Source organism: Notamacropus eugenii, chromosome 1 (assembly GCF_028372415.1).
Source record: "Notamacropus eugenii isolate mMacEug1 chromosome 1, mMacEug1.pri_v2, whole genome shotgun sequence".
NCBI classification, from domain to species: Eukaryota; Metazoa; Chordata; class Mammalia; order Diprotodontia; family Macropodidae; genus Notamacropus; species Notamacropus eugenii.
Window position 1 is genome coordinate 175,649,819 of NC_092872.1, and position 26,173 is coordinate 175,675,991.

Below are 26,173 nucleotides of genomic sequence, written 5' to 3' on the forward strand. Positions count from 1 at the left end.
TCTGGATCTTAATAACTGAGGTTCATGCAAGTACTGATAATATGACAAAAACAGTCCATGTTCACCTATCCTACCCATATCATTCACGATTCTATAGACTTAGCTTCAGTATTTGACTTTTCAAAGTAAAAAATCTTAATCTTGTTACACTATCCTCACCTTCAGGTCAGCCATTTATTTGATTTTAAAAGTACTACCTATGGACCTTCTCCAGTTCCATTTTTATCTGTGTTGACATGTGGCTGAAACAATAGAAGGCTTTGAGAGAGATGCAAAATTCTCATGGTTTTGTACAATGGCAGAATAACACTTTCTATTTTATCTCTAACACATTCTTAATGTTAGCAACTGCTATCCATAAAACTTCTGAAGTGCTCATAGCCACAAAGAAAGCAAGCTTCAAAAGGCATGGAAAAGACATGGCTCCATAAGCAAATTAGATAATTGTGCTTATTGTGTGCTTTATTTCATAAGCAGGTGTGTATTTATGCACCTAAAAGTCAAAATATTTCAGGACATTTTTCAAAACTAGCTGTTCTAAGATTCAGACACATCTTCTGACACTGAGGGGCATCTCAAGGCCAAATGACTAGCTATACTATTCATTCAAACTCAAGTAATTTACGGTAAAGTTTGCCCTATAAACTTAATAACACAAAAGTTCAGGACAAAGACATACTAAAAAAATTACCCTCAACAGATTCTAATTGCAATAAAGGTGAATGAAGGTGAGGAAGGAGAACCTGAAAATCTAAGTCTATCAAGTTCACATTAAGAAATGTTTTATAATTTTCATTTATAATTTTAAATGTGAACACACAAACCATGAGCAGGGAAGAAGTACCAAATGACGGGATATTTCTCCTTTAGGTATTAAGGAACAAAACTCACAGAAACTGATGGATAATTTTAGCCACAGGTAAAGAGGAAATGGCAGGCAGGTAAATGATGATAGAAGAGAGAAAGAAAATAATATAAACAAACCATGAAATAACATTTCCAGGCAATTTAGGTCTTCTAAAAAGCTGATCATTCCACTGAATAGAAGTAGGATCCCAGAGAAAAGAGAGTAATGGCAATGTGAGCAAGGAGAATGATTTTCTTTACGTTTAAATGTATTATATATTTGTACGCTAAATAAGAGAAATTAAAAGCACAGTCATACCTAGTACATTGCCTGGAGGCACTTCCTGCAGATCCTCTAGTTCCCTTCCCATCAGAAGGTATAGGTTTTCCAAAGTACAACAAGACATATGAGGAACTGACGGAAGATCATCTGAAGGAGTTGAAAAGCCTAAAGGTACCTGGTCAAAGAGAATGGTAAATGCATATTTTATGAACTAAGAATGATTCCATAAAAAGTGAAAATGTACCCATTCTAATCAACAAATTTATGCAAACATATTATGTACAAAGAATCGTGCCAGAAGCAATAAGTAATATAAAGAAATCATTTTAAAAAAAAGGTTCCCTAACCTTGAAGAAATTATAAAATATTTGGGAAATCAAGATGCACTCACATAAAAAGACTGCTAACCAGCAGGACAGTAGAAGACAAGAAGGGGTACACCACCAAAAGATCACAGTGGCCTGGCAGGAGCAGGGATGGTAAAGGAAAGATCAAAATAGGGATAGGAAAGGATCATAAAGTATGACTAAGTCTCAGACGGACAGAAGAAGTTAAGTCTTACACCAAGATAAAGGTCTGAGCAAAGACCCACAAAGTACATTCCATGAAAAGTGAGTACACCATTCTGGCCAGTGCAGAGGAACAGTTCTGGATAACGATGAGACATAAGATTAGCAAGGAAAGCTGAAGTCCTATTTCAGAGGATATCAAGCCCACACTAAGAAGTGTAACATCAACTTGAAGGTAGCAGGAGGATTCTGAGCAGGGAAGTGACTTGATTAAAGTTGTAAATAAAAGATGCCACATGAAGTCATGATTTTGGGGTTGAAGTTGGGTCAACCTGGATGGCTAAACTCAGAAAATCAAGAGAGCTATTAGTCTAGAGGATTCTTGAGAATTATAATAGCTATCATTTATATAGTACTCTAAAGGATTATAAAGTACTTTATAAATGTTACCTCAATTTATCCTCACAATCCTCCTGAGAGGTACGTACTATTATTATTATGTTACAGATGAGGAAACTGAGGTAAAACATAGGTTAAGTGTCTTGATCGGGGTTACACAGCTAATAAGCATCTGAGGCAGGATTTGAACTCAGGTCTTCCTAACTCCAAGTCCAGAATATACTCTATCCCTAGCTGCCTAGAAAAGACAAATTCCCAAAGGTCTAAAGTAAAAGTAAGCAATCCTATTTCAGTCTAAAGCAAGAATGTATCAAAAGGAAAAAAATGAAATAACTAAGTACAAAAAAAAATTTATCTCCCTATGTGGAGTCAACTCACAAGCATGGTAACTATTGCTTGATTGATCCCTCTCTCTCTCTTCCAGCTGATAGTGCCTTCCCCTTTAAGATAAATTATTATTTTCTATTACTTTAATAACCAATTATTAAATTATGATTAAGGCTTTTTCTCTCTATTTCCTCATTCAAGATCCAGTTCCTATAAGTCAGTCAGTCTGTGAAGGGTACTGATTGCTAATAGATGAAGACTGCCCAAATCCTCTGGGAAGACTGCAACCTGATCTTGAGCCAGACTCAATCCAACTAGGAAACCTTACTTCTGTTTAGAATGTAAACAGATCCTAATCTAGGCGAATTCCAGTCCCCAAACCATCAAATCTATGCCCCTGCAGCCCTCCAGTGGAGTCTAGGGTAACCTATCTCAAGAAGGAGAAAACCAACAAGAGTGAGATGGATTACTTTGTCCAGATTGCTGGAGACAGTTAAGTCTCATGATGAAGCCATGGTTCTCAACAAGCGGAGCTGAAGGCTTTCAGCTCACCTCCTCATTTGAAAGTCCACCCCCTCATTAATTGTTCACCAATCAGGGCTGATTTTCCCCTGTCAGGGTCACTTCCTTTTCCAAAGCATTTCCAAAGCATTTAAGCATTCACTTATCTCCACGGTTTTGTCTTTGGTTACTGAGAAAAACCACTGAACATCAATTCATTAATTATCAGCTAGTCTAATTAATAAACTGATTATTTATTACCCAGAAACTCTGTCTCTCAAGTCTCTTTATTCATCTCACCTTCCATCTGCTAGGTATAAAATTTAGAGGTACCTGGTTACTTACATGTTGTCTCTCCCACTAGAATGTGAGCTCACTGAGGGCAAGGATTATTCTGCCTTTCCTTGAATTCTCAGCACACTGCCTGGCACAAAGGAAATGCTTTAAAAATGCTTTGTTGACTTAACTTTTTTGTGAATATATATAGCATGTGAACATATATAGCATGACTGTGCATACAGAGGTCAAACCAACAAAGCAACCTATACATACATGTACTGCTCCTATGGATGGGGGTCTGAAGAAGCTAAACAAAGGATTAGTGTTGGGATTGGAAGCTCAATTCCGTGTGGACAGTCTCGGGCGGGTAAAGGTGGGAGCTTCTAAATCTTAGAGCTCTCACGAGACCCCCCCAGGAAACGGCAGGGAATCGAGGTGAACCGAGCTATCTTGAGTAATTCCGCCTCTTCCCGTGAGAAACGTGATGGGAGAGAGATCTCCCCGCCCTCGAGATTGTCCCGGATCTGGGCACACCTAGTTACCTAACAGCACAGTATTCAGATGCAAACTATGCGGCTGAAGGTTAAGTAGGATTGAGGAAGCCTGAAAGCTCTCTTAGCACGTGAGGAGCCAAGAGGACAGTAGGCTCCGCTTTTCTTCTTTCGAAACTCTCTCCCCTCCCCCTCTCTCCCCGCTTGTACTTCTACTTCCAATCCCTTAAGATCTTAGCCTCCTTAGGAAATCTCCCCCTCTTCCTCCTAAGGAAGACCCCCCTGCACTTGTAACCGAGACCCTGAAATAAAGCTCAACCCTTGTTCGACTCTGGAACGTCCTTTCTCTCATATGAGCATCCGGTTTTGGCCAACCGAAGACCTCGGAGGTGAGGTAAGAAGACTCGGGTAGCCCACACAGGCCTCTAGGCCTGGCAGATTAGGAATGTGATGAGTCTGAAAAGGTGAAATTAATTTAATTAAACATGTATTATCACATGCTCACTATGTGTTAACTACTGTGCTAGGTGTGGAAATAAGAAGGCAAAAATGAAAATATTCTCTTTGGAAGAAACACAAAATAAATACAAGGTAATTTATGGAAGTTAGAAATGGAAGAAGGAAGGAACCAAGGTAGGGACTAACAACTGTTTGAATCAGGAAAGGTCTTGTAGGAAGTGGAAACTGAGCTGATCCTTAGAACTATGGGTTTCATAAGGCAGAGACGAGAAGTGAGAGTATTACAGGTATAGGGGACAGTCTATACCAAGGGATGTAGAATAGAGTAGAGGTCCAATGAGGAGTAATATGTGTTCATCCTTCGTTGCCAAAGAAGACCACGCCATCAGAGAAATGATGACATGACATGCACTTGACTTTGTTTTGAGTGAGGGAGGGCTGTGTTCAGGTCACCAGCCTCACTTCTCCTCCAGAGCCATGTGAATCCAGTGACCAGATATTCATCAGGATGAATGACTGGAGATGACCCAGGATGAGGCGAATGGGGTTAAGTGAGCTGCCCACGTTACACAGCTAGTGAGTGTCAAGTGTCTGAGATGAAATTTGAACTCAGGTCCTTCTGACTCCTGCACCAGTGCTCTATCCACTGCACCACCTAGCTGCCCTGGGAAGTAATGTACAACCTGAAGCCTCTGGCCACGTGTGACCTCGAGGCCACCACAGGTTGCTGGTCTATAAGGATCAGTAAGTGTAAAACTATGAAGAGCTTTTCAATGCCAAATATGAATTTGTATTTGATCCTGGAAATAATAGGGAGCCATAAAACTTCTTGAGTGGGAGAGTGAGAGTCAGCCAACAAGATTTTATTAAGTGTTTACTATGTACTAAGCACTGTACTTAGGGGCAGGGTCAGATCTGTATTTCAGGATTATCACTCAACTGGTAAGAGGAAGGGAATAGTTAATTTTATTTTTCTACTATGTGAGCCACACAAACTTCAATCACCCTTGTCTGAATTTCCAAGAATATTGCATTCAGTAGGTCAGGCAGGCACTAAAGCTGTAACATTACCAAAGTAATAGGAAATGGCACACTAGGAATGATTTGAGGTGGCCACAATCTTTGTAACATTTGATTCAAGATTTTTAAACAAACAAACAAAAATCCCTTAGTCATCTAGGCAAATTTCTAGCTTCCAGATATTAATGTGAAAAAAAAAGGTTTATAAGAAGTACTTGACACTTATTAATAATAAGGAATCTGAAATTATTTCATAAAATTTATATGCAAACTAAACCACCAAGATAATCACAAATGGGTTTTCATAAATCTCATCACCCCACATTTAACACGTAAAAAGTATAATTTAAAAAACATTTAAAGTGCTTCTTGCTAAATCAGGATATGTAGAAAACAAGAGTCCTCTAATTTATGTTATAATTTGAGAGGCAGATACATCAAACTAATATAAACAAAATGTTTTTAATACAAAAATAAAGTTAAGATTATTGTCAGAACCCACATTCCTTTACCTATGCTGCCCTACAGAGTCTAGGCTACCAGAAATTAAGTTTCACTAACTTAAGAGGAAATTTATAAAATTGTCTGTGTGATCTAGAACTCTGGCTCAGCATCCAGGTGATCTGAGGGTGCCTTGTGCTTCCTATTTCTATCTCTTGTACACTCCCTTTTGGGTGTGAGTCAGGGGTAAGGCATGCCCCTGAGTGCTGCCTGTCCAGCTGCAAACAAGACAAACAGGCTGGCTTTCAAAAGTCAAATTTTCTCGTGTTTTTCTTTACCTCTGTTGCTCTCAGATCCCATGGGGTCCATCCAGTGATAGAGCCCTATCTAATTCAGCTTCCATGCTATGTAACCATTGTCAGTTGTTTTGCCATGGCCTCACAAGGCCTGCTCTTGGCTGCCTTAGCTCCAGTAAACCAATGTGTTTTCCACACTGCCACGTCTCCCAGTCCCAGAGTGAACACTGTGTTTTGCTATTAATTTGCTCAGAAGGTAGTTTCCCTTTATTGTTCTTCTAAAGTGCAACTGATTCATTCTGCAAAAAACCTCCAGCTCAGTGTAAAAGAGCCTAAGATTTAAATGAGAAATTGCAGTTGCCTAACATATGTGGCCTTTGTGTTCTAACAGATCTAACAAGGTGAGATAAGCAACACATACCAAATCTGAGGAAAGTTACAGAAAAAATTTGGTATTGGTTTGGAGCGGAGGCTAATATGTCCTAGGCTCGCTGCTGGAGCCATTTTCAAATTCAAGGCTAATTTTTTAACAACACCATGGATCTCAATTTTTAGAAGGCCCAAAACCAATTTGGAACATTTTTTGAAAAGAAGAAGGACCACACAATAGGATAAAAGCTTAGCCCCAATTCTTACCCTTTGCAAAAATTCAGCAGGATCATATTTGGGTCCTAAAACAAAAATTTTCTGTCCTCTTCGAGCCACACCACTAAACACTCGAGCAAAAGCAATGAAAGAATCTTTGTCCTCCGCATCCTCCACTGCAGGTTTTGAAGTGATACTCTCAATTGGACTGGTCAGCTGTTCATCATCTAATTAATGAAAAAGTCGGTACAAAATATTACTTTTATCATAAAGGAATAGCAGGGGAAGAGCAAGAGGAAATAGTAAGTCTACACATTTTGATCAACCATCAGGTAAGAAATGCTAAGGAAAAGATGAAGAAAATTTAGGGAAAAAGCAGTGGAATGGATAAGGCTTAACAAAAATAAGAGAGAGAGAAGATGATCTAAGTTTGGAGCAGGAACACATGCTTTCAAAATGATGTAACAAACTCCATCTTTGCATATGAAATGAGGTTAGTGTTGACAGCCTATTAGCAACACCCCAAAAGTCAAAACTTGGCATTTCACATTTTAAATAACTACTGTGGTCATACATAAATAAATAGAGCCTTGGCAGTTTATGGCAAAACAATGAACTCAGGAGTCCTGTCTCCACCATTCACACTAATTGGGTGACTTAATCAAGTCATCTGCCTCAGTTTCCTCACTTCTAAGATGAGGACAATATCACACAGGATTGTCAGGATCAAATGAGATAGTATATATAAGGCTTCTTTAACTGTGAAATGCTATGCATTGCAATATTTTAAAGACCTGTCATCTTATTGATGAGGAGGTATTTCCTCCATGGAACATGGATTGCAAGAAGACCACTGTGCCTCAGTAGATGTTCTTTCTCAATTTTTATGGCTGGAAAAATACACTTGGCTATTAGCCTTCTGAATTTAGTGGAGCTGATGCATGGCCTGCCAGAAATAAAAGTCCCTCATTAGAAAAGTACTCAAAATCATTCTCACTGGACACAACGTGCCAAATCTTGTGCCTTGTTTGTAGGGCCTTTAGGACCCGAGAGCCACTTCCATGACTAAGACAAGGCATTAGAATATGTCTTTAGTAGAGGTTAGATATAAGGACTGCTTTATTTCCAAATAAGGTTTTTCAAATTATGGGAGAAAAATGGTAAATCCCACAAATCCTCTTAAATATTGTGTAGAACAACAACAATAATACTTTTTGTCTCTTCTTTCTTTGGACAGATTTCAGATGCATTTCCAACAAGGGTTGGTTCCAATGGCATTTGTCCCTGAGCAGCAGCCAGCTTTTCGGCATGCCTTCTTCTGGCAAACTCCCGCCTTTGAGCAATTTCTTCTGGAGTTAGAGGCCTGTATAACATCACAAAAGTGTCAACATTTGGAAACAACGTGAGACTTCTAATAAATTCAGGCAAAGAAACAACAATTGTTACTGTAGCATGGCGTCATTTACCAGCAAGTTTATTTCACTAAAAGTGTACCACCCCAGCAGAAGTTAAAGGATATAGTCTTCTCATGCCGTGTCAAAGGTTTTTTATAAGGCATTTTTGTCCCTGTGTGTTTGGAATCTGATGTGGGAGCTACCAGACTTGTGCTCCTGTAAGGTACCTCTGACTCATGATCCCACGTAAGGATTAGAAAAGGTAAGTAAGTTTCATAAGGCCCAGGAACAGCCTTCCCAGAGGACACTTCTAGAGGATTCAACATTCTGTCGTAGCTACCAGGGAGGCATCGTGTGAATTGCTAGAAAGAACCTTACATATGGAATCAGGAGTCTTGGGTTAGAATCTTGATGGCTTTGACATCGGCCACTTGTGTGACTTTGTACAAGACAATATCATCTATAAAATGGGGATAATAATAATTATGCAACCTTCCCACCTTGCATGGTTGTTGTAAGAAAAGCAGTTTGCATCAATATTAAAGTGCTATAAATATAAACTATTGCTATTATTATCATCAACAATTTGCAGAGAAACAATCTTAATATAATTAATTTGGTCTTCATATCTACCCATCTGCCAAAAGAAATTAAGGAAAGAAAAAAAGAAAAACCATAACAGTTAGCTGTCTCATACTAGGTACAAGGCCAGGCCAGGCCAAGATTAGGAGTCACAGAACTTAAAGGGTTAACTGAAATTATCCACATAAACTAACTCAATTCAATTTAAAAATATTTATTGAGTGCCTAATATGTACAAGTCTCTATGCTAAATCCAAAAGAGAATGAAAGGAAAAATAAAATACAGCACCTTTAGGGAGATCAGACAAGTGCACAAAGAACTAGAATACAAAAAGGAATGTGAAAGTATGACAAGGGAGGTACAAAGAGATTCTCTTCCCCTATCTTGAAAAAAATCCTCATTTGATCCTTCCCTGGTAACTATCATCCTCTATCATCCTTCTGCCCTTTGTAGCTAAATTCTCCAAAAGCCTGTCTACAATTGGTGTCTCCACTTTTTCTCCTCTTACTCTCTTCTTACCCCCTCACAATCTGACTTCTGACCTTATCATTTCACAAAAACTGCTTTTCCCAAAGTTATTCATGATTTCTTAGTTGTCATGTCCAAAGGTCTTTTCTCAATCCTTACTCTCCTTGAACTCTGTGCAGCCTCTGACATCACTGACAACTCCTCCCCTCCTGGATACTCTCCTTTCTCCTCGCATCCCCTCCTCTGTCTCTTTTGCTACAACCTCCTCCAGATCATGCTGTCCCTCTAGGTCTTCTTCTCTTCTCCCTTTATACAACTTCACTTGGTGATCTCAGCAGATCCCAGGGATTTAATAGCCATTTCTGTGATGATGATTCTCATCTCTACCTAGCCTGCCCCCGTCTCTGCTGACTTCCAATCTCACATCTCCAAATGCCTTGCAGATGTCTTGGACTGGATGTCCAATAGACATCTTAGACTCAGCATGTCCAAAACACAACTCTTTCTTCCTAAATCTCCATACATAGAGCCCTTTTCTATTACTTGAGAGAGCAATACTATCCTCCCAGTCCCTAAGGCTCACAATCCAGGAGTCATTCTGAGTTCCTTATTATCTCTCACCTCCCATATCCAAGCTGTTTGCCAAGACCTGCTAATTTCACCCTTAAACATTTCCCAAATATGCCTCCTTCTCTCCTTTGACACTGCCACCACTCCAGTGCAAGCCCTCATTACCTAATGCCTCAATTACTGCAACAGCCTGCTTCTCGTTGTTGTTTTCTCTTTTTTTTTTGGGGGGGGGTCGGTCCTGCCTGTCTCAGTTTCTCCCCACTTTAATCCATCCTTCATTCATCCACTAAAAAGATTCTCCTAAAAAGAAAGTCTGATCATGTCACATTCCACCCCCCACACCCCTAACAAACTCTCCAGTGTCTTATTGTCTCCAGGAGAAAATACAAAATGCTCTGTTTGCATTCAAAGCCTTTCATAAGCCTAGCCCCCTCCTACCCTTCCAGGCTTCTTACACCCTACTCCCCAACACATACTCTTTGATCTGGTAACACTGACCTCCTAGCTACTTCAAAAACAAGACACTCCACCTCTCAGTTTCACAGATTTTCTCTTGCTGTCCCCCATGCCCGCAAGACTCTTCCTCCTCTCCTGACCTCCCTGGCTTCAAGTCCCAACTAAAACTCCACCTTCTACAGGAAGTCTTCCTGGACCCTCTTAATTCTAGTCCTTTCCCCTGTAAATTCTTTTCTTTTTATCCTATATATAGCTTGAATATGAAGTAGAAGTGATGAACAGATTTAAAAGATTAGTTCTAGTAGATAGAGGGCCTAAAGAACAACAATATCATATGGGTGTAGCAATAAAAAACATTCCAAAGAAAAAGATGAAGTAAGCAAAATGGCTGTCTGAGAAGACTTCACAAACGGCTGAGTAGAAGGAAAGGGAAAAAGATATCCAACTGAACGCAGAGGTCCAGAGAACAGTAAGGAGACATAAGGTTTTCTTAAATGAGCAATGCAAAGAAAAAGAGGAAAATAACGGAATGAAGAAGACAAGGGATCTCTTCAAGAAAATTAGAAATGAGACATCTCAAGGAAGTATTTCATGTAACAATGGGCATGATAAAAGACAGAAGTGGCAGGGACTTAACCAAAAGTATTAGAGAGTAAGAAGGAGTGGCAAGAATACACAGAAGAAGTGTACAAGAAAGATCTTAACATCACTGACAATCACAATGGTGCAGTTACCCATCTAGAGCCATTTATCCTGGACAACGGAGTCAAGTGGGCGTTAGGGTACACTGCTAACAATAAGGCTAGTGAAGGTGACAGAATTCCAACTGAGCTATTCAAAATCCTAAAAGATGATGCTGTTAAAGTGTTGCGCTCAATATGCAGCAAATTTGGAAAACTCCAAAGTGGCTACTGGATTGGAAAAGATCAGTTTACATCCCCTTCCCAAAGAAGGACAAAGCCAAAGAACATCAACTACCTAACAACTGTGCTCATTTCACATATCAGCAAGGTATGATTAAGATTCTACAAGCTAGGCTTCAGTAATATGTGAACTGATAATTACAGGAAGAGCAGGCTGGTTTTCAAAAAGGCAGAGGAACTAGAGACCAAATTGCCAAAACTCACTGGATCATGGACAAGGGAATTCCAAAAAAAATCTACTCCTGCTTCACTGACTACACTAAAGTCTTTGACTGTGTGGATCCCAACAAAATGTGGCAAGTTCTCAAAGAGACAGGAGTACCAGATCACCTCACTTGTCTCCTGAAGAACCTATATGCAGGCCAGGAAGCAACACTTAAAACCAACCATGGAATAACGAATTGGTTCAAGATTGGAAAAAGAGTATTAAAAGGGTTATTGTCACAAGGGTTTATTTAACTTATAAGCAGAGTATATCATGTGAATGCCAGCCTGAACAACTCAAAAGCCAAAATTAAGGTTGCCAGGAAAAAGAACAAAAATCTCAGAAAGGTAGATAATATCACTCTGCTGACAGTGAAGAATTAAGAAGCCTCTTGATGAGTAGGAAAGAAGAGACTATAAAAGCTGGCTTGAAGCTTAACATTAAAAAAAAAAAAGGCATGATCTTGGCAACTGACCCGATCACTTCCTGGCAAACAGAAGGAGAAGAAATGAAAACGCTGTCAGATTTTATACTCTGGGGCTCAAAGATCACTACAGATAGTGATGACAGCCATGAAATTAAAAGATGCTTGCTCCTTAGAAGGAAAGCTATGGAAAATCTGGACAGCATACTAAAAAGCACAGACATCACCTTTCTGACAAAGGTTCATATAGTCAAAGCTTTGTTTTTTTCAGTAGCAGTGTATGGCTGTGAGAATTGGACTATAAAGAAAGACGAGCATCACAGAATCAACTCTTTCAAACTGTGGTGCTGGAGAAGACTTTTGAGAGTCCCTTGGAAAGCAAGGTGATCAGATCAGTCAATACTTAATTACTTCAATCTGTTCACTAGAAGGTCAAATGTGGAAGCTGAATCTTAAATACTCTGGCCACGTAATGAGAAGACAGGACTCACTGGAAAAGATTGAAGGCAAAAGAAAAGGGGGACAGCATAGGACAAGATGGACAGTGCCATGAAAGCAACAAACATGAATTTGGACAGACTTCAGGAGAATAGAAGGGTCTGGCATGCTATGGTCCATGAGGTTATAAAGAATTTTACACAACTGGACAACAATAATAAATAGCTTGCTTTGTTTATATTTGTTTGCACATAGTCTCTCCCCCCCCTCCCCCCTTAGACTATAAACTCCTTGAGGGCAGGGGTTGGCTTTTCCCTTTTTTTTATCCTCAGCACTTACAATTGTATAGCATGTAATAGACATTATAAAAGACCCTGGATAACATTTCATTGTACAGATAGAAACCCAAGACCAAGAGGGAAGAGGCAATTTGTCCAAAACTACTCAGGTAATAAGCAGCCAGGCCAGGATTTATTTGAACCCAAGTACTCTGATTTCAAATCTAGATTTCCTTCAATTACATTTTGTTATCTGAGTAAAGTAAGATGGAGCTGAAGGTCCATATACATGGCAGGGAGAAGAAATGATTAATGAATAGTTCAAGAGATACAAACTGAAAGATAAGCATTTATAAAGAGAGGTGATTCTGGAGGCATGAAGGTTCATGAGAAGGGTATCTACAAGATGACAAGACTGGGCAGTGTTTCATTTTGATATGAGTTTTGATATGAGGTTTGGGAATGGGTGGAGAGGGAACAAAATTTTCAGCCAAGAGAAAATGAGACAGCCATATTATATAAAAGCATATGATTTTTGTTTTGTTTGGGAAAAATAACTCAAGGCCATAGACATGAGACCTGGGAAGAGAGATTAGTCTACATGGAAACACTTTACCAGAGTGATATTCTGTCGCTTCTCCTAAACTTTCATAAGACCTGTAATAGAAAGAGGTCTCATGACTCTAATATCCTAACCTGAAGACTTTTCCTCTTTGGTTGCAACCTCAAACACCCTCAACTTTTCTGCCACTGCCAAGAGTAAACCACACAGTTCCCCAGGGTAGTTTCCTCTCTGTTCTGCCACTGGTGAGGCCAACTAGATAGCAAGAAAAATGAGTTATTTTGGAAAGAGTTTCCCAAATTTTCCAGGAGACTAGATAATGTTCAAAAACACAATGTGAATCTATAGGACATGTCAGACACATATCATGTTAAACCCAACCACAAAATAAACTTGGAGAATATACTTCACAAAACCTTACTTTTATATGAACAGCAAGGATTCAATTTCCCTTTCTTTGCTCTCCTGTGTATGACTACCACACAGCAACAAACTTTAGAAAAACTGTAAAACAGCAATATGACTAAAGACAACAAATTTAAGCATGAAATGAGAAGAAAACTAACAATTACCATATAACATATGATAGCATTCTTTTGAGATAAATTAAAATTTTACCCAATCTGGGGTTATCTGAGGGCTTGAATATTTTAAAAACTGAAATATACAACCTTCTTACCCTCTATCAGAGAAGAAGTTGAAACTTTGGTAATCAGTCTAAATCATGCAATGGAGGAAGATATCCACGTACTGCCTACTTCCAAAGTTCTGGTGTACATATGACAGAAAAAATAATAAATATCCTATCATCCAAAAACAAAATCACTTAGATCATGCTGAGGTTTTCACCAATATTTTAAGTACACTCATCCCAGTATTTTTTTTATTTTCACAAAACTGTGTGCTACAGGGATTTTTCTTTTGACAATGACCAAAAGAATTATCTGTTCAAACTTTGAAAAAATTAAAATGTTAGCCTTTCCCAAATTGTTGACAGCTTTATAAATGTGTTATAAGTTGGTTAAGTGGAATCAAAAACACATTTTGCCATAGCAACAATATTATACATGGTAACTATACTCTCAAATCTGCCCACAAGTCTACTTGGCCTAATGGTCATCTGAATTATAGTTTTATGCTAACAGTATAGCGTGTAAACATCATGTGTAACAATTCTTCTGTTGGAAGAATTCAACTCACCAAGAATTCATCAATTTATTAGCACATAGTAGGTACTTAATATGTTTATGGATTAACTGATTGCTATCACAAAAGTACTGCTCTAAATATTTTAGCATAGATGGAAACTTTGTTCTTGTCAATTGCTTCCTTTAAGCATAAGCTCAGTAAGAGAATTTCTGGGTCAGAAGGCATGGACATTCTATTTCTATGTATTAACTTAACATTTTTGTGACCATTTACAAGATTGCATATTGTTTTCAAAAATGCTTGCACCATTTCACAGCTCTGCAAACAATGTGCCTATTATATCCATAACCCTTCCAGCATTAATGGGTTGTCATTTTTTTGTTATCTTTGGCAATTTGCAGGGTATGAGGTGAAACCTTAGTATTGTTTTGATTGGCGTTTTTCTTATTATTAGTGATTTGGAATATTCTTGTATGTGGCTGTGAATACTTCGTAACTCTTTTGAGAACTGTTTGTTCATATCCTTTGATCATTTACGTATTGGGGATTGGCTATTAATCATATATATGTATACATGTATATATACATATATATTCATTAATTTTTTTATATATCTTGGATAGCAAACCTTTTAGAAGGCTCTTAATAAATGTATGTTGCATGAGTATGAATGATCTAATTGAATTTTCTTAGTAGATTTTTTTTTAATATCTAAACTGACCAATTATATTGGAGACATGTAAACAACTAAGTTTGTGTAGTATGCATGCTAATCTCCATAGATAAGTGTGTGAGTACACGAACTTCTGTGGGAAAAACAATACTGTTTAAAGGGGCAGCAGAGTGGAAAGAGCATCAGACTAGGAACTATACAGACTCCCCAGCATCTGTGGCAGCTAGCTATGTTGCCATGGGCAAATTTCAATCTAATCCAACAGATATTTCTTAAGTGCCCACTATGTGCCAGTTATATTAAACTCTGTTTGTTTCCATTCTGCTTTAACTGTATAAATCACAGAAAGTCAGAACTAGAGATTAGCTTCAAGTTGCTAGTCTAACCCCCTCATTTGATAGAAAAGGAAACTGAGGCTCAGAAAGCAGCCAAGTCTCCTAATGACATGATGTTAGACTGCCTCCTCCATTCATGGATTGTTTTATTAAGATAAACATGGAAAGACATTTATTTCAGCAGTAAATCTTGGTTGTCTTTCTGGCAGCATAAAGCAGGCCTTTGAGACTGACACCTTTAGGTTTCCTAGATACACAGCTTACCAAAAGTCCTTATTGTCTGGTAATAAACCTTGACAGGACACAAGGTGCAGAAAAGAAAGGGAGCCTTCAAGCAGTTTGTATATACCAGACAAAGAAATATAGTGACACACAGAAGGAGCAAAATCAGGCAAGGATCATTTCCTGACTGTGACTTAAGAATTACTGGACATATTACTAGTTTCTCCCCATTTTAACTAAGAAAAATAGAGGAGTGCAATCACTTTGGAGGATAAAGGGGGTGGGTCTCTACTCCTTCAGTTGCTGTGTAAAAAGTCATAGCTAAGCCAGTTAGGCCTAATTACCACTATTAAGGTGAGATTAGCCCTCAACCTACATACAGCTCCAGAGGTGAACCAGCAGACAGATGGCTGGACTTGAAGCTACGTTAGATGAAGAGGTTTTCCTGCAATTCCAAAGAAAACTGTAAGTACAAACTAGTATAGTATAAACCATACCAGTCTTTAAGCATATAGTAAAAATTAGGGTAGTAGGGAAAGTGTAACTTAAGGGGCTGCCAAATGCATATTTTTGTATCTTTTGTATTTTCCCTCCAAAGGAAAATTTCTCTCAAAACTCAATTAAACACATAAATTAAACAGTAATAACAATGTCAAAGGATGAATTTGCATATTCTACTAAAGATTAGTTATATATAGGATAGGTGTTAAGCTGGGAAAAGAAGGGTAACTCTTTCACTGAAAAAGGAGGAAATCATCAAAGGATGGGTTAAGTGAGAGGCATTTTCAGGTTTAATATAAGGTAGAATTGAATCCTGACCTCATTAAAGATTATCACCTGAGAAGAGGCAAGATACAGAAGCATTGGAGAGCCTATCGTAATTTATAGAAGATCTGCCACCATTTTGAGAAATGTGGTAAAATGTCAAAAAGAACTGCCAAATAACACAAGCTGCTAGGATAAAAATGCAGGGGCTTCAGCTCCATTCTTCTTTAGCTTTGTCCAATAACTGTCTTTGACCAAAGAGTGTAGGAAGGCAGCAAGTAGAGAGTAGAGTGGGATGATGTGGCAGTTGGAATAGAAGAAAGTCAGTGGGGAAAGTGAGTCCAGAATTTTAATATGGGAAGCAATGAAGTATCTGACCATGTAGTTCATGCTGTGCAGGAAAATCAACTGTAAGTCACAAGTTAAACAATGAACTGGATGAAAGGTGTGACTAAGTAATTGGTAAGAAGTCTGTAAGAGATGAGGGAGAGAACCAAACTTATGAGTTTGGCAACAGATCAATACAACATGATGCTAAGACTGAGGGTATGGAGATGCTTGTTCTTGGTTGTTATGAAAAAGAGATGGTTAGAAGAGTCAAAGACAAGAAACTACAAGATGAAAGTGTTAGATATTCAATATGAATGGTGAAATCTCTGAGGAAGACAGCAATAAAGTGGCAGAAGGGGAATTCGTGATAAAATAATCAAAGAACATGGAAGTGAGTCCTTGAGAGTGGTGGACATTTTTAGATTAACGTTTCCCATCAAGTCAAGGGAAATAGTAGGGGAAGATGAGTGCACCATGGGTAAGAGAGAGGATATCAAGAAAGCCAAGATTTAGATAAGGCAAAGAGTTAAGGAAAAGAATAAAGGTCTAACAGGAGCAACTGGGTGGGAGAGTAGAGGTGGAGAGAAGCAGTATTGAGTGGACTGCAAAGAGGGCTTTCACATGAAAGTAACAAGACTGACTAACCTGGCAGAGTAATTCAAGGAATTCCCATTCAAGCTACTACTTTGACAAGAAGATCTATGGAATGGAAAAATCATGGATCAGTCAGATCTGTGGATATGGAAAGAATTTATGACCGAACAAAAGATAGAAAAGTTTATGAGAAATAAAACAGATTATTTTTGATTACTTGAAACCAAAAGGCTTTTGCACAAAGAAAACTAATAAAGCCAAAATTAGAAGGAAAACAGACTGGGAAAAAATTTTTGCAACAAGTTTCACTGATAAAGGTCTCATTTCTCAAATGTATATGGAACTGAACCAAATTTATAAAACTAAGAACCATTCTCCACTTGATTAATGGTAAAGGTATGAACAGGCAGGCAGTTTTCTGGAAGTCAGTTATTGATAGTCACACAAAAAAATGTTCTAAATCACTACCGATTAGAGAAATGCAAATTAAAACTCTGAGATACTATCTCACACCCATCAGGTTGCCTGTCCATGTCTATCCTTCGTTTTTGAAGAAGACCATGACATCAGAGAAATGATGACATGACTTGCACTTGACTTTATTTTGCGTTAGGGAGGGCTGTGGAAGGTCACCAGCCTCACTTTCCCTTCCTGAGCCATCAGGTTGCCTAACACGATGAAAAAGGAAAATGACAAATGCTGGAAGGGATGTGGAAAAATTGGGACCAACCATTCTGGAGAACAATTTGGAACTATCCCCAAAGGGCTATAAAACTGTGCGTACCCTTTGATCTAGCAATACCACTATTAGGTCTGTACGTCAAAGAGATCATAAAAATGGGAAAAAGACCCACACATACAAAAATATTTATAGCACTTTTTTTTTGTGGTGGCAAAGAATTAGAAATTGAGGGGATGCCCATCAATTGAGGAATGGCTGAAAAAGTTGTGAAATGACAAACAGGATGGTTTCAGAAAAACCTGGAAAGATTTATATGATCTGATGCAAAGTGAAATGAGCAGAACCAAAAGAATGTTGTACACAACAGCAATATTATAAAGATGATCAACTGCGAAAGACTTAGCTACTATGATCAACACAATGATACATGACAATTCCAAAGGATCCATGACAAAAAATGTTATCCACCTCCAAAGAGAAAACTGATGAACCCTGAAATAGAGAATGAAGTATATTTTTCTAAACTTTTATCCTTATTATTTTGTTTGTGTTTTCTTTTGCAACATAGCTTATATTGACATATGTTTTGCATGAGCTCATATATAACTGAAATAAAGTTGCCTGCCTTCTCAAGGAAGGGGGAAAATCTGGAACTCAAATATTTTAAAAAATGATTGTTAAAATTTTTTTACATGTAATTGAGAAATATTTAATGAAATAAAAATTAATTTGAAAAAGGAGGGTAGAGGGAGGGAGTAGGACATAACAGCACCGAGAGGTGAAGAAATCTTGCAAGTATTGGCAATATCTTATTACTTAAGAAAATACGAAAGAAGGAGCAAGAAAAGGAGCACAAGTAGGAAAAAATAGATGTAAGTATTCAACTAAAAGAAAGTTCTTCCATGAGCAAAATGAAGTATTTGCTCTATAAACACAAATGTATTAAAAATAGCTAGAGATTCAGCAACCACTGGCTGGGTACTTTCTTGAGAAGAGAAACAAAAACGAGTATGAGGTGTTCTTGGTACTGTCAGATCTTTGTTGAGGAGTAGTGGGAACAAAAGCTGTATGAGTGAATTAAAAAAGACCTTGAAAGTCAGGTAGAGCAACTTAGAACTTGAGCAGGATGTAAACTTTCTAAGTACAGCATTCCAGTTCCACAACTGTTAAGTAGGAGCCAGTCTCTGGCAGATTAAATTCAAATTATTTGGATTATTATCTGGAATCAGATCATTTCTTAGGAAAGGTGAATGATAGTGACATAAACAGGCAATGAGCAAATGAAAATCTTGTTAATTACATAGTAAATGCATCCCCCAAAAGCCAGCTTACAAAATAAGTGAAATCAGCTCATTTTTGATTAAACATTGGAAGGTCAAGAAAATATAGTATATAGCAGGCAAGATTATATATTTCTCTTATAAATCATTTTGGATAGAACATCAATCATGTACTTAAAATTCTATCCAAACAGCAACTGATTATCCATCACTGATCTAAAATTAAAATACATAAATCAGAGCAATCTTATAATACAAAAACTAAAAATGCCCAATCTCTCTCACATTACTCCATTATTGAGGCATTTCTGCAGTATTTTAACACTTGTTTGCCATCTTGCAATTATGTAAAGCCACAGAGAGATCCAAATTTCACACATATATAAAAGCTATTACTTTAAATCAGTACCATGTTTCATTTGAACCCCAGAAAAGATATATTTCCATATAGGAAAGAATACTAAATGCATTTTTCCTTTAAGAAATCAAAATTACAAAGCTCATATATTATATAAATGTCAAACCTTTTCATTAAAAATTCATTTAACATATTATGCACAATTAACTATCAATATTTCTGTTTGATAAACTAATTAATACAATGACGTTCAGCCACAAAATGCTTTTTTGTACTCAAAAAGGCAGTTCAGAATTTGATTTTTTTAAATGAAATGCCCATTACAGGTGATGCCTTTACTGAAATAAACTCAAGAAAATTTCATTTTTATAAAAGATTATGCTTCAAAACAATCACATCAAAATATTACTCATGACAAAGCACAACCACATTTGTTCCATCTTTTTACATACAAGCCTTCCAAAAGAGAAGCAAAGAAACTTAAATGTGCTATCAAATGACATATAAAACTAACATGCTGTTTTAGCACATGCAAACGAGCTACATGACAAAAAACATCTAATTATCGTGCTAATTTCATGCCTTTATTATATGGTAAAATGCCAATTTTACGGTGACATTTAAGGCAAGGTGCTGATTTCATGCCGAGAAGAAAAATATTTTTCACGTCATTGAAAAGAAAAGTATACAATGTAAAGGGGATCTCTAAGATCTATCAATCAGAGGGAAAAGAATTCTCGAGCTTCTGTGATTCTGATACGACTACTGTGGAATTCATAGGGAGGCAGTCATATATAGAGGGGGCTATCGGCTGGGAAACAAGAGTTAGGCAATCTAAGTTCTTTAAATCCAGATTCTGATACTAAATTCCAGTTCTTCAACCTTAGACAAGTTAGTGTGTGTACATCTGAAAATGCTAGGATTTGACTACAGAATCTTCCAATTTCATAAAAGATTCATCACAAATGGCGAGGTCTGGGAGATGCTAAGTCCCCTTCCAGAAGTTAAACGTCCCAGTGCCCATCATTCTTCCTTCAATCTCCCCAACTCTATCCTCTTAATTCTTCTTAACTAGCCCTTGCTAACTTCTTAACTAGTAATGATGGCATTACTTCAAGGATAGGAGAGGCTTCAGGATGCACTGTTTATTTGAGATGCAAAGCACACACAACTCCTAACAGGTTTCTGTTTTCCATGCTATTTGAAGCTGAACCATGACACAACCTAACAACCAGAGCTCCCAACACACTTAAGGAAACAAATGCGCTTACTCCCCTCTTGCCGTCACAGTTCTGTTATGCTCCCTCACTGAGCTAACAAATAAATACAATACTGTTCGCACTATAGGCCACGTCCCTTAATGAGACCTCTTTGGGGAAAAAAGATATACGCTGGAAAACAAAGGCATTATATAACCATTTATATGTTTACTTACTATGAAAAGTTTTCTTAAAAAAATCCTAACAAATCTATCATCACTGCTCTTCTCATCTTTTGTTGCTTTCACTGCTACTCTCTCATTTAGCATGATTCTAGGCCACATTCAGATTTTCCAGAAGCCAAACTTGAAGAAAAAAAGGTCTACATTCAGATGAATATATGCCACTTCTCCAATGAATGTTGAAATCAAAAGACAAGTAGAAGGAATTATTCTACAGATTCTCAGAAAACAGGTAAGAACCTGTTCAACTTGGGTTCCCTAAAGACAGAGAGGAATATACTAGGTATTTCCTGCAATTGTAGTTTCAGAATTTATTCTTGAAAAAAAGAGAGATTCAGTAAAAGTATAGGAACTTAGGGCATAGTCAGAGTAGAAAGGGTTTAGAATCTGTATAAGGCAGATTATAGTACCATAAAAAGGGTAAAGGGGTGTGTACGAAACAGAACCACTGAGTTCCAAGAAATTTGTCAGTAAGTAAGCCAAAGTTAAAAAAAAAAAATGAACAAGAGCCATGCACACAGAAATTTTCATTGAAGAAATATCTTAATGCATGGTTTAGAGGTCAGAAGGGCAAAGCAGAACTAGCTTTTGCTGAAGTTATATAACTTTAAAAGTCAGAAATGTTATTGATGACAAAAGAAAATAATCTTTCAGACAGTTTCTAAAAATGTCTTTCTTCAAAGTATTTGGGCAGGCATATGATTTGCTCAACCAAAGACCTTATTCTTAAATTCATTTTAAGTTTTCATTTTCAAGCTGTGGTAAGCTGGAAATAAATTGTATTATTTACGATATCCTCTCCACCCTTTCAAAATCTGTTTAATATTATAAACTATATACCAAGGAGAGGACACTTATATTTCAAGATTTTAAAAACAAACAAGTGAACATTTACTCTGTAATTTTTTTTCTAGAAAACTATGACTTAAAAGATGAAATACAGTGATACCTCAGTTATCTGGAATGATCAGAAATTGAGATGTTCTTCTTGATAACTGGAGTTTAACCACTTAAGTGTAAATGTTTCCTTCACCAGAAAACAAGAAGGCAGTATTTGTGGCACAGAAGAAAGATCACTAGACATACAATCTGAGGGGCTGAGTTCAAGTTCCTTCTCTGCCTTGTACTCACTTGTATGAACATTTTTAAGTCCCTCAACTTCTCAGAATCTGTTTCACTTGTAAAATAAGAATGAAGGCATTTGTACTATCTACCTCACATGGTTAAAGGAATCAAACAAAGGAAACACATGGAAAGCCACTCTACAAATGATAAAGCATTGCACCAATGTACCCTGCTATTATCAGAAGATCTTTAAGATCCCTCCAGTTTGAAAACCACATCAGTTGTTTTATTGAAGCTTGGCTGCTGTTATCTGGGGGGAAGACAGAGTCATGACTTTCGTGCCTCCCTATGGAGGAAGACCCTCTACCCACGCAGAATAGCACCTACTTTGGGGCATTCAGAGGTTCAAGTGCCCACCTAATCATGCAGCTAGATTGTGCCAAAGCCTGCAGGTCTTTCGGACTCAAGGGCAGGCTCTCCACGAGCTATACCAGGACTCCTCCCCATTTAACATTTTTTTCCAATGCAAATCTTTTTTTAAACTATATTTCACATGCCCTTGAATTTAAAATATATTTAAGCTACTTTAATTAGGTTACATCTCATGGTCATCAATCTATGACTAGAAGTTCTTATAATTCCTGCATTAATATACATGCAGATATAGTAGGGAGGATAGGACAAAGGGCTGAAACAGTAAGGAACTCAGAAGCTGCCTTAAAATTTGCAGTCACAAAGTCCCCAGTGTCAATAGTCATCTGGCTCCTTATAAAAGGCAGCAATGAAACATATACTGATATGTTGCCTCCTGGGCAGGATGGTAATAATAATGATTTTTTTAAACCGTTTTTAAGGTTAAATAGCACTTTTCTTTCAAAAACCCTCTGATGTGTGTAGTATAAGAAGTATCATCCTCCTAGATAGTCTAAGAAGTATGAGCCTCATTTGACCAATTAGGAAGTTGAGTCTTAGAGACATTAAGCTGATAATATAGGGTTACAAGAATGAGTAAAGTGTGGGAACCAGAATTTGAACTCAGGTCTCCTAATTTCATGTCCAGTTGACACTACTTCTAAAATGACTACATATTTTTATGTAACACTAACATAATATGCCATTGGCCTTCCCAGTTGATTGGTATCTATTTTTCTATCTCATTTGCACTAAATTTGTTCCTGCAAGTATACTAACCTGCAAGATGTAGCTACAGATCTAATATTTATAAATGGGATGGTACAAAAGGATGAAATAACCCCATTTCAGAACTCTGTACTAGGTTACTTGAGTAAGTCTTTGCAACTCCAACAGCTAGAAATTTATCATCAGAAAAAATGATACTTATGTACACATACCACCTCCCTTTCTCCCTTTTTCTCTAAGCTCTCATGAATGTGTGACTTTTACATAACTCCAGGCCCAAGAAACACTAAAAACTGTATCTTTAATGTCATAAAAAGTCTGAAAATGCAGGATAACTCTTGCACTTAATTAATACTGGTTGGTAAGCCAACCGGCATGGCATTCCCTGACTGCTTGGAAAGCCTCTGAAGCCACAGAAGTGTAGAGATCTTGACTTCTTTCATTCAGTTCCCCCCAACACAACACTTGCCCCACCCATGCACATGACACAGTGCTATTCTTAGGGACTCCAGTGATCTAGATAAGCACCAACAATTGATAGGACTCTGGTATAAGACAATGATGTTTATGGGGGCACTAAAATCTATGGGGCCCATTGCCCCCAACAGCTGCAGGACTAGACTAATTCTGCCTCTTCATAACAGGCTTTCTTCTACAGTTTGAGCCTCCATTTTGCCACCCTCATGGCCAATTTGACTCTTCACTACTCCTAATATGGACAGTAACTTCTCTTTGCCCATCTCTTCCTCCTTCAACAGGTTTCCTCACCAACCAGCAGCACCTTCCCTGCTTCTCAATTCTGTTACCTTTCCCTGTCTGCATTTCTTATGCCTTTTACAGAAAAGAGGCAAAAACAATCTTCCTTCTGGTCAGCAAACCAACTCTTCTCAATAAAGAGAAGATGAAGTAAAGTTTTCTGATATCTTACAAAAAGATCTCCTGATTCATTATGATCTTACTCTCTCAGCTATTTAGGAGGAGCTTACTAGAAAGATTATCAGCACTAAGTTGTTGATGGCTGCTTGAGGTTTGCCTCTTAGCTGCCAAATCTTTATGCCTTAGGCTACCTACGTCTGGATAACTGAGACACTGATGAATTCATCCTCGTGCTGCTGAAAATGCCATGAAAGTATTAATATTCTGCAAAATATTCACCATCTACTCCTGCATATTTTAGTGTGTAAATGCTGTTCAACTGACCAGGTAGACCCTAAATACGTTAGATTATGTCTTCAAAAGATACTCATGATTCATTTCACTCGGGTACATAGGATGAAAACATCACATGATTCTACCTTTCTTCATTTACCCTAATCGTACTCTGAAAAATTGGTCTTCATTGGTTTTTATAACACAGGGTCCCAATTTAGTCTCATGACTGGGAGGCTTACTTTGGGCCCAATTCTACAGCTCACACACAGAAAGATAAAATGGGTTCAAAATTTTACAGAACATTTCTCACTCTTCCTTAAAAATGCTACCAAGTGACACATGGATCAAAAATATCACTTTTAAAATCAAGTGAAAAGAAATATGTGACTGCTTCTCCTTTACCTCCGCTCTGGTCATTCCCTTATTCTACTTCCCATAATTCTTGTCTTTTTTCACTGTCTAATTTGTGTCCTTATTCCTTACCTAGAATCTGAAATGGCAACAAGTAAGGAGGTGAAATGACAGGAGAAAATGATATTTCTGAATTTTTTCTCATCATCACCTCTCGTTTCTATGATGTTTTTGGCTTGAGGGGCACAAATTGTGCACAGGGAGCTCTCTAGCTATCTACCTAGGCAAGGGTGACGAATCATTTTTTTCTATTAAGTGGCACTGACCCACAAGGGAAAATAATTAACTGAGGTCAACCATAATAAACTAATTTTAGTTAGTTCTTATTGTTTTAAAAGACAAATAGAAAACATCTGAGCCACACATTTTTAAAATTAGGAATGAAGAAATAAATCTTTATTCAATTAAGACCATAAAATTAAACATATTCACTTTAGTTTCTCAATTAACAATGATATTTATGCTCAGTAACATAGGCATCATCTACATACCTTAAATCAAACAAATCTTGGAACGATAAATCACTCAGAAGGTAAGATAGGACCTTTGAGTATCAGCTGGCCCATGTGAGGAAAAAGAACAACAAAAAACAATGACTAGAAAAAATTATTTTCCTCCAAAAAATGTTTTAAATTTACAATGTCTGTTTATTTTTAAAAGACTATGATCATTAGTAGAGAAATATCTCATTTTTCTGGTATAATAATAAAAGCTGATATACACATAATGTTGTACGGCTGGCAAACACTTTCGACTGTTTCTAATAAGAACACAATGAGGGTAGGAGCTATGAGAATTACTAGCCCCATTTTATAGATGGCAAAAACTAAGGCTCAAAGAACTTAAGTGATTTGCTCATGACCACACTGCTATTAAGTGCTGAAGGCATGCTTCAAACCCAGGTTTCTCTTGACTTCAAGTCAAGCACTCTTCCTACTATACACTATGTTGCTTCTGGAAGTGTGAAGTAATTTTCATGAGCCATGTTTATAAGTAGTAAAGGAAACCTCTTTAAATATCCATGCTTTTAAAAAGTATTATTCATATTACTTCTCATCTTGAAAGAAAAAAAAGCACTCAACTCTGCTGTGGTCCTTCTATCTATTATCCTATTCCTTTCCTGGTCTAACTCCTTAATTTCTTGAAGAAGTGACCTACTACAAAGGATATGAACAGGCAATTTTCAAAAGAAAAAAAATCAAAGCAAGCTATATTTACATTAAAAATGTTACTACTCATTAGAGAAATACAAATTACAACTCTGAGGTATCATCTCACACTTAACAGATTGGCTAACAAGACCGAAAAGGAAAATGACAAATGGGGAATACGGAAAAATTGGGAAACTAGAGCTCTGTTGGTGGAATTGTGAATGATCCAACTGTTCTAAAAAAACAATTTGGAACTAGGCCCAAAGGGCTATAAAACTGTCTACACTTTGACCCAGCAATACCCGTACTAGGTCTGTGTCCCAAAATGACCAAAGAAAAAGAGGACCTATATGTATAAATATATTTATCAGTGGCTCTTTTTGTGATAGCAAAGAATTAGAAATTGAGGAGATAACTATAATCTGGGAATGGCTGAAAAAGTAGTGGCAAATGATTGTGATGAAATACTATTGTGCTCCAAGAAAGGACAAACAGGATGGTTTAAAAAAAACTGGGAAAATTTATACAAACAAATGTTAAATGAAATGAGCAGAACCAGAAGAACACTGTACTCAGTAACAGCAACATTGTAACAATGATCAACTGTGAAAGACTTAGCTACTCTGATCAATGCGATAATCCAAGATAATTCCTAAGGACTCATTTTAAAAAATGCTATCAGCCGTCA

General features: G+C 37.4%; 1 protein-coding gene across 1 annotated transcript in view; it reads right to left on the reverse strand.

The window, feature by feature from the left end:
* The window catches only part of EFL1 (elongation factor like GTPase 1), a 211,715-nt gene that overhangs the window by 118,802 nt on the left and 66,740 nt on the right, over positions 1-26,173 (reverse strand). Inside the window, exons 13-15 of the mRNA XM_072619362.1 lie at positions 7,648-7,799; positions 6,488-6,663; positions 1,166-1,304 (exon numbers count right to left, since the gene is read on the reverse strand). Of these exons, the coding sequence (XP_072475463.1) occupies positions 1,166-1,304; positions 6,488-6,663; positions 7,648-7,799 (467 nt within the window). The remainder of the gene's footprint in view (positions 1-1,165; positions 1,305-6,487; positions 6,664-7,647; positions 7,800-26,173) is intronic.